Below are 9,256 nucleotides of genomic sequence, written 5' to 3' on the forward strand. Positions count from 1 at the left end.
CGGCTGGAGGATGAAGGCGCACGGGCCGTCATCTAGGACCGGCAACGGCCGGGGGCAGAGGTGGCGGCAGAGGAACGTCGGCAAGGAGAGCACCGCGTGCCATCGCCGGCAGACGGCGGCGAGACGGTAGGCGTCCTTGGAGGGCAGCCGGCACAGGATCTCGGAAACGATGCCGTCGTCAAGGTGCGGCACGGCGACGGCGACGGCGTCCGCCATATGTTGAGAGGAGACAGATTCGGTGGCGTAGTTTGTGTAGTTTTCCCCCATATATACGCGCCCTCCGCCCGCATCGCTCGCGATCGTCTGCGTGGGGTTTGTTATCTCCGGACTCCATTGTCTCATTTTCGATTCTTGATTCGCACGAAAGATCACCGTCCTAAATCCTAATAAAATCCAGACTAACAGAATCCTGATAGACCACAAACCCTTTTTTTATTCTTTTTATTTTTTACTAGCACAAATGCCCATGCGTTTGCAACTGGAGACAAAAAAATGCATCGCCGTTCAGACCCGGCGCCACTACTTCGCACCAATATTTTGTATTATAACGTGGCACTAAATCAGGAACCCCCTATGATAATTTTGACTATTTTATATTATATTTTGAACCTCTAAATAATTCAGATACATGATTTATTGATTTGAAACAGAAATATATATAAAAAAAAAGAGACCAAGACTTACTTGTTTCGCCCTAAAAGTATCCGGCGAGCTAAAACCCATGAAATAAAAAATCCAATATCCGAGACTAAATTCTCCTTGCAGCGTGACCGACATGAAACGAAGTACTCAGGGTGAGCATGTAATAGGCAATTAGGCACCATTTACTAATCATAACATCGGATGGCATCTGTCTTCTTTCAGAGTAGCTTAATTAATTTTTTCTAAGAATGTCTGCATTCATGAAAATAATGGTATTACAGCAAACTGTATGCAACTGCACATTTCCAAATATACATACGGAGATAAGATATCGAGACCTTATCCCAAGTTGTGGAGCTATCTTACCAGTATTTTTTTTGGATAATAAACCTAGGTAGCATACATGTTAAAATGACCGCACTGGTCGCTTTAAGCATTGTAGTAGCCTGTATGTACGACGTTCATGCTCGTGAAAAAACAGTTCATAGCCATGCTGATGTAGAGTCTAACAAACACCATCGGCCCTTCCTCTCAGTCCAGAGGTTGGCCTCGGATCGTAGGACGACCGGGGCGAAGGAGGCCATGCGGACTCCTTTCTTTTTGCTCTCCTTCGCATCGCCCCTGGTCATGGCGGCTGGGACGCTCCCTTTCCTCTCTCCATGTGCAGGCAGTGCTGGCCCGAGATTTTTTGTTGAATCTCCTCGCTCACGTGAGCCGACCGGACCTTCATACCTCTTACCGCCAGCCATCGTCGCCGCCGGGGATGCGGAGGAACATAATTTATAGTACCATTTTGTTTACCAACTGGAAATCAACACGTGTTTACCAACAGGAAACTTAGTGGTAATTGATAGTACCATTATTTTAACAACATAATTTATACCATTCAAACATATTAGGTTCAACACTTAATTTAACAGTCATCAACCAATAAAATATGGTTAGTTGAACGGATGGTGCTTGCTTGCGTAGCATACTTTGTACAGACTCTGAATTTCTACCAACAAATTTGTCACTCTTTGCCTCTTAAAAAACAGAGAAATAAGCAGATCCCAAAACCACAAACAGAGCATTTTCTGTTTGATTAACTCGAACAACTCTTTGACTTTCCACAACGGTATAGGAAATAAGCAGATCCGAGAAAAAAACACAACCCGACCGATCTATCGAGTTCAGGTGGAGAACTGGATTACTTACTTGCGTGCTGCTTACCATTGACGGGATCAGGGTTGGATTCAAGTGGCACAAAGACAGAGAGTTAGAGATTCAGGCGCACCGCATAACATTGTCAGATTCCTCTACTTTTGATGACAGGCCGAGCAACGACTTGTACCTTGCAGTGCGCACCATCCGTACCGTATTGATCTACCCGACCGTAGACAACGGCGTCTACTGCTACAGGTTTGCGCAGAGCGCAGCGGCGTACCACGGCGCGGCGAGGGCTACTTAGGTACGCTCAACCCGGCGGGATCCAGCTTGTCGTGGCGAGCTGCGACCGTGTGGCGATGATAAAATCTCATGGGGCGCGGGCGAACGACATGGACACGCCATCGAGCATGCAATTCTCCCGATCTGCGCCGGCGTACTTGGTCTCGACCACGACCTGAGCAATCCTCCACCATTGTCACGCAGGGGCTAAGCTTGACGGCGAGCTTGACATCGCAACTTCTAGCAGGGCAGGAACCAATCACCAGATCAAGACCCAAGGAACCTCCATCGCCCGCCCAGAAAATCGTGGTCTCCATCGTAGATTAGGGCAGGTATTGCGGTGGTTTTCATCGTGGTGGACCTCGTCTACATGATTTACCGCGATCGCCTATACATGGAACCATGGGTAAAGAAAAAACGAACCAAACCGATACCTGGCACTTTGATGTATTATGTGAATTGGTGGGAGGGTAAAACGTTCCGGTGAAAAATTGGACGAAAATTTTAGCAGAAACGTTATTTTCTTTATTATTAGGTATAGACTAGGTTAGGTGGCCCTCGCCAAAAGCAAGGGAATCATAATTATCATTTTGATATATAGAGAAATTTCTAAGATATAACCCGCTGAAGACAAAAAAAATTAGAATGACAATCTGAAAACTGAATACATAAGAAAAATATTATCAAACGACAATGTCAATTTCGGTATTGATATTTTCCTAGGTGTACCATAGTTTCCATGTGCAATCACATGCTTAGTTACTAACTATCGAGCCTCAACCTCGATGGAATTATTGCATCTGATCTCTTTTGATCCTTCGATCTAACACAAATTGCACTTACTAATTATGGATGGTTGTGCCAAAGTCCACTTACAATATCCAAGTATAGTTCATCTTAGAATAGTCCACTTACAATAGTCCACTTATTGAGTTTTCTGCCTTTGACCTTGAATCTGAAGGTGTCAATATCAAGATTGTTGAGTGGGATGGAGATTGTCCCTCGCTTGCGGAGCTCCCAGTGGTGTGGATGTCAGTCAGTGGAATTCCTCCAAAAAAATGCTCATGGAAATCTTTTGCACAAACTGTTACCAGCGTCGGCATTCTCATGGACGTTGACTGGAGCTCTTTCTTCAAAAGTTTCTATAAGGAAATTAGATTGCAAATTGCCTGTAGAGATCCAGTTAAGGTCCCAAAAGAGAGAATTATGGAAATCGATCAGAAATTTTACCTACTCCGTTTCAATGTGGAGGGTGTTGATCAGGTGGAGGGAGATGATGGATTCGATGACCCTGCAGACAATACTGTTGGTGATGAGGGGTTTGATGAGTTAGAAGATCAAGAGGAATCATTTCAACATATGATGTCTAGTGATAACCAGAACACTCTTCAATCCAACTCTGCACCTGCTGATATTGGTAATGATAAATATAGATCTTGCTCTGCTATTCCAGAATCTTGGGAAGAAATGGACCTTGATGATGAGAGGCTAGTTCTTACATCTGTCTGTAAAAGTGTCCAGGATGAAAAACTGGTTGAAGAGTGGATAGTTTCTCCTGTGAGCTTCCGTTCCTTACCTACTAATATGAACCACCAGTTGGTAGATGACATCGTTTGGGATTTTGAGCCAACTGACTATGGACAAATTGATGGTGAGGTTTTGTCTGAGTTGGAGACATCTGCCAGTGCTATTTACTGCTCTCAAGTTCATGAGGACTACAAGATATCGGATATTGATACTGATGTTGATGAGATGAGTTCAGATGATTCAACTGGAGAGATGGATTTCCTTCCAAATGAGTTGATCTCAAAAATTGGTTCAGCTAGAAAAAACCTTTTCCCTGTCTTGGAGCAGCTGGCTGAATCTGAAGAGAAAAAGAAGAGCATGGTGGTAAAGGAGCAAAAAAAAAGCAACGGGGCCCTGTAGTGGCTACTTCTCGTATGAATACAAGAGGCCATGGTGATATCAATATTCTTGATAAAGCAAGAGAGTACCAGAAGCGTAAGAACCTTGAGGTTCCACCTTCGTTCAATGGTAATTCGTTTGCTCTTTTACATCCTGATACTCTTCTTGATATGACAAAAAAAAGTTGGTATATCTATTGGTAGTAATTCCTCTAGTAATGATACAATTACCCAATTGGTTGGTGAAGAATTGAATAGGAATTTACAGTATGCTCGTGATAATCCTGTTTCAGTTTTACCTCCCGATATTGATATTAAGTCAGATCAGCTACCTGGTTTTGATTGTAATAATGGATTGATTTCTGCATGTAGTGAGCGTGTTCTTCAGTTGACTGAAGATGCATCTCATGGTAGATCGAGCATAATAGGATTTATTAATAATGTTCATTTTACCGCTATATCATGATAGGCGTTACTGTTAATATACGTGGTGTGAGCAAACCTGGACGTATGCAATCGATTGCTGATTTGATTAGCGATCATAAAGTGAATTTTATTACTTTTCAAGAAACAAAAAAGGAAAATTTAAGTGAAAAATTCCTAAATTTTATTGCTGGTAATTCTGCTTTTAAATGGTTTACCTTGCCTGCTATCAAGACTGCTGGTGGAATTTTACTAGGCGTAAAGGAGGAGATCTTTGATGTTATTTCTGTTTCATATGGTCCTTCTCACATTTTTGTTATTTTACGGAATAAAAGCGATGCATTTTTTTGGAATCTTATTGCTATTTATGGTACTGCTTACGCGGACCAAAAAAATAGATTTCTTTACGGAACTCCATGAGCTGTTAGAGAACAATTCCTTGCCTGTTTTACTAGGAGGGGATTTTAATCTGAGTAGAAATGCTCAGGAGAAAAACAATGGGAATTTCAATCCCTTGTGGGCTTTCATGTTTAATGACTGGATTAATAAGTGGAGTTTGATTGAAATTAAAACGGCTAACCGTTTATTCACTTGGTCCAATAATCAAGTTTCCCCCATTCTTGCTACTCTTGACAGATTTTTTGTGTCTACGGACTGGGAACTCCATTTTCCTTTATCTTCTGTTAGAGCTCTTCCTAGATTGAGCGATCATACCCCTTTATTTTTAGATACTGGTAGTAAGTATACTGCTATTCCTAAGCTTTTTCGATTTGAAAAATGGTGGCTGCAACATGATGAGTTTTCTGAAATGGTTCACAAAGTTTGGAATACTAAATGTAATTTTACTACTGCAATTGACATTTGGTAGTTTAAGTTTAGGCTGTTGAGGAAAAAACTAAAAGGGCTGAATATTAACTTTGAGGTTGCTTTAAAAAAAAGAAGAAAACTCTTTTGCAAGAGTTTGACATCTTGGATGTGTTTTCAGAACAAAATCAACTTGATGCTAGCGATAAAATGAGAATGGAAGAGATTAAAGCTGAACTTGATGAGATTTGGTCCCAAGAGGAAACTAAAGCTTGGCAACGTTCTAGGGATAGGCAAGTGGTCGAAGGTGACCGTAATACTTCCTATTTTCATACGGTTGCTAACCAGAGAAGGCGTAAAAAAAATCTTAGTGTCCTCATTGGCCCTAATGGACCTGTTGAAACTACTGAGGAGATGCTTGATGTAGCAGCGATTTTTTACAAAAATCTTTTTGCCAAAGAAAATAGACAAGATATTTCCTTAGACGATGGTTTTTGGGACATGGAGGATCTTCTCACTGATGAGGAGGCCTCCCTGCTTGATACCCCTTTTACGGAAAAAGAGATACATGATGCTATCATGGGATCTTATGCGGCTGGAGCCCCTGGGCCCGATGGTTTTTCCTTTCTTTTTTACCAAAATTTTGGGATTTAATTAAATTTGATTTCATGGCCCTTGTGAGGGATTTTGAATCCGGCACTCTTGATGTCTCTAGACTAAATTATGCCATCATTACATTAATTCCGAAGGAACATGATGCTAAAGACATGAAGAAATTTAGGCCTATTAGTCTTGGCAATTGTAGTCTGAAAGTTATAACTAAAGCTATTACAAACATGATTGCTCCGATTAGTAATAGGATGATCGCTAATAATCAGACTGCATTTATCAAGGGTCGCTACATTCTTGAGAGTGTAGTGGCGGCTCATGAGGTTATCCACAACGTTTATTCTAAGAAGCACTCAGGTCTAGTTTTGAAACTAGATTATGAGAAGGCGTATGATCGTATTGATTGGGAGTTCCTGGATTCTATGTTGCAATCTAGGAATTTCTCTCCTAAATTTATAACGTTGATTAAATCTGTTTTATATAAAGTTTCTTTTTGTGTTCGTATTAATGATTCTAATAGTTCTTATTTTGTTGCTGGTAAAGGCCTTAAACAGGGGATCCCCTTTCTCCCATCCTGTTCAACTACATTGCAGATGTGTTCACAAAAATTCTTTACAAAGCAGCCAGGAACAATATTATCTCAGGGCTCCTGCCTTCTGTTGTTCCTGGTGGTGTCATCAGCCTTCAGTATGCTGATGACACCATTCTTTTTCTCGAAAAAGATGTGGAGATGGATAGGAATTTAAAATGGCTTTTAACTTGTTTTGAACAAATGTCGGGCATGCGCATTAACTATCATTAAAGTGATTTTCTTACTATTAATGTGGAAGAAGATGAAGCTAGAGTGTTTGCTCAAATCTTTGGGTGTAAATTAGCACATTTCCCTTTTATCTACCTTGGTGTGCCTTTGCATTTCTCAAAGCTAAAAAAATAGGATTTACAACCCATTTTAGATAAGATCATTAAACGGATTACCGGTTGACGAGGTAAGCTGCTTTCTTACAAGGGCAGACCGATCCTTTTACAAGCATGTGTTGCTAGCATCCCTATGTACCTGTTATCTTTCCTCAAATTTCCTAAATGGGCTATTAAAGCGATTAACTCACAAATTGCTCATTTTTTTTGGAATAATGTTGGGGATTCCCATAAGTATCATCTGGTGAACTGGGATTTTGTATCCCGTAAAAAAGAATATGGGGGCCTTGGTATTCAAAATATGAGAGAATTTAATCGCTGTCTGTTGTCGTCTTGGATTAGGAGATATCATTTTGATAACAATAAAATCTGGAAAATGATTGTGGATTATAAGTATAATCTTTCTCCTAATATCTTTAATGCTAAACCTGTACACTGCTCCCCTTTTTGGAAAGGGGTTATGTGGGCTGCTTCATCAGCTAAGGTTGGGTACAGGTGGAATGTTGGTAATGGTAAAAAAAAGTTCTGTTTTGGGAAGATACATGGATTGGTCATTGTTCACTTGCTATTCTTTTTTGGGATTTATATGTTATAGTTAATGAACAGCAGTGTACAATTGCTGATGCATGGGACGGTTCTAATCTGAAGTTTACCTTTAGAAGAACGGTATCCCAGGTCCTATATGATAGGTCGCTTGATTGGGTTGCCTTGGTGCAAACTGTTTCTTTTTCCGATTATGATGATTGCCCAATTTGGACGTTCCATCCCTCTGGTTCTTACTCGGTTTGATCTTTCTATGGTATTGTTAACAATGGTGGTGTGATTCCGATCCATACCCCAGCGGTTTGGAAACTTCATATTCCTCATCGGATTCATATCTTCTTGTGGCTGCTTGCAAACGACAAACTTTTGACAAGAGATAATCTTGGAAAACGCAGATCGACATGTGGATGATTCCACCTGCTTGTTTTGCAATGAGCTGGAATCATCTTCACATTTGTTCTTTGACTGTGTAGTAGCTAGATACTTGTGGGAAATTATTTCTGACATATTTGGCAAGAGAATTGGGGTCAATTTTGAATCTATTGCTAGATGGTGGATTAGTGAAGATAATAATCCTGTCTTAAATATCTTTTCCTCGGCTGTGCTTTGGACCTTATGGTCTACTCGAAATGCTATGTGTTTCCAGGGACTGAGTTGGCCAGGTGTCAGAGAGCTACTAAGAAAAACTGTTGTGTTGATCAGAAGCTGGCGCCTGTTGTGTTTGGACAAACACTCGTCCCTTCTGGATGCAAACCTGATGCGGTTGGATTATCTTCGTGGGGAGCTCTTGCGGATAGCTTGGATATGAAATGTCTGCTGTTGGGGATGTCTGGCAAAGACCTTTCAAGCCTCGACCGCCAAGAGAGCCGTTCCATGCTGGCACTAGGAGATAGCCTGTGAGAAATTAGTGTTAATGGTGTTTGCCATTTGGTTCCCCCCAGTTATGTGTAATGCTCATGTGGCTATCTCCAGATGGTGCCTCCCAGTTTTCTTTTTAGTTTCTAAGACTATGCCTTAACTGTTGAGTTCACAGCTCGCTGGATCCTTGTGACTTTTGGTTGCATTTTAATGGAACCTGGGGGTTTCACCCTTTTTTATCTAAAAAAAAGTATAGTTCATCTTCCAACACTAACTCGTAAGCTCATTGTGAGCATGTTCCATATATCATTATTGCATTCTTTTTAATAAATATATTCTAAAATATAACCAACAAACTCTGAAACTTATTTATCACATGGTAGGCTTCAAGCTTTCGATTTTAAAGCATTGTTCCCTGTGTACCTCACAAAAAATGCTCGTGAGTAGCTCTCCACTCATCTACACAATTTATGATAATTATATGATCTGATCAAAGGATGTATGGTTCAATGTGTACATCTCAAATGCGAGTGACATAGACCGGTGTGGCTAATGTCGGAACAACGTGTTTAAATATGTTGTAACATTTATATTTTCGTGTTGACTAAATAATAACTAGTATCTTCCATGAATACCTGGTGATGTTTTGTGATATTAACTATGCAATTATATATATGTGACCATGTATAATAGACATTTAATGTAAGAATAGTCGTTATTTGGATGTTAGTATTTTCCTGTGGTGACATCGGAATATCTCAAGACTTAATTAGTGTTAGTTTAAATACTTTTGTACTTACATGCATGGGTATGGATGTTTCCGACACCGTTCTTTTTTCCTTGTGATTCAGATGAAAGAAGGAGAAAAAACTACGTTTCCATCTACCAAGGCGAGCATGAATCTCAAGTAATAAATCAACGGTGACAAAAACACCGACGCATATAAAATTCATTCTCGTTAGTGTTAGTGATGAACTTTCAATTGTTTTCTACCATAATTTAAGAAGGAGAGTCATCTACAGTTTCAATCTCCCTTGTTTCCTTCCAACTTTAGCGCCGAATCAGACAACACGTGGTGAATTTACGTGCATACTTGAGGCGATGGTTCTGGGATAAGGTTTTGGAATACG

The 9,256-nt window shown here is 40.5% G+C and overlaps 1 protein-coding gene across 1 annotated transcript; it reads left to right on the forward strand.

Annotated features, from left to right (window-relative positions):
- The first annotated feature begins 2,999 nt into the window (after positions 1-2,999).
- Positions 3,000-8,201, forward strand: LOC127344875 (uncharacterized). Its single transcript, XM_051371227.2, has 2 exons — positions 3,000-4,104; positions 7,915-8,201. The coding sequence occupies exon 1, from the start codon at positions 3,100-3,102 to the stop codon at positions 3,994-3,996; it is 897 nt and encodes a 298-aa protein (XP_051227187.1). The 5' UTR covers positions 3,000-3,099; the 3' UTR covers positions 3,997-4,104; positions 7,915-8,201.
- Positions 8,202-9,256: the final 1,055 nt, after the last annotated feature.

The sequence above is a fragment of the Lolium perenne genome, chromosome 1, assembly GCF_019359855.2.
Source record: "Lolium perenne isolate Kyuss_39 chromosome 1, Kyuss_2.0, whole genome shotgun sequence".
NCBI classification, from domain to species: Eukaryota; Viridiplantae; Streptophyta; class Magnoliopsida; order Poales; family Poaceae; genus Lolium; species Lolium perenne.

Coding starts and splice junctions, on each gene's coding strand:
- LOC127344875 (XM_051371227.2), top strand. CDS start 3,100: ATGTCAGTCAGTGGAATTCCTCCAAAAAAATGCTCATGGAAATCTTTT.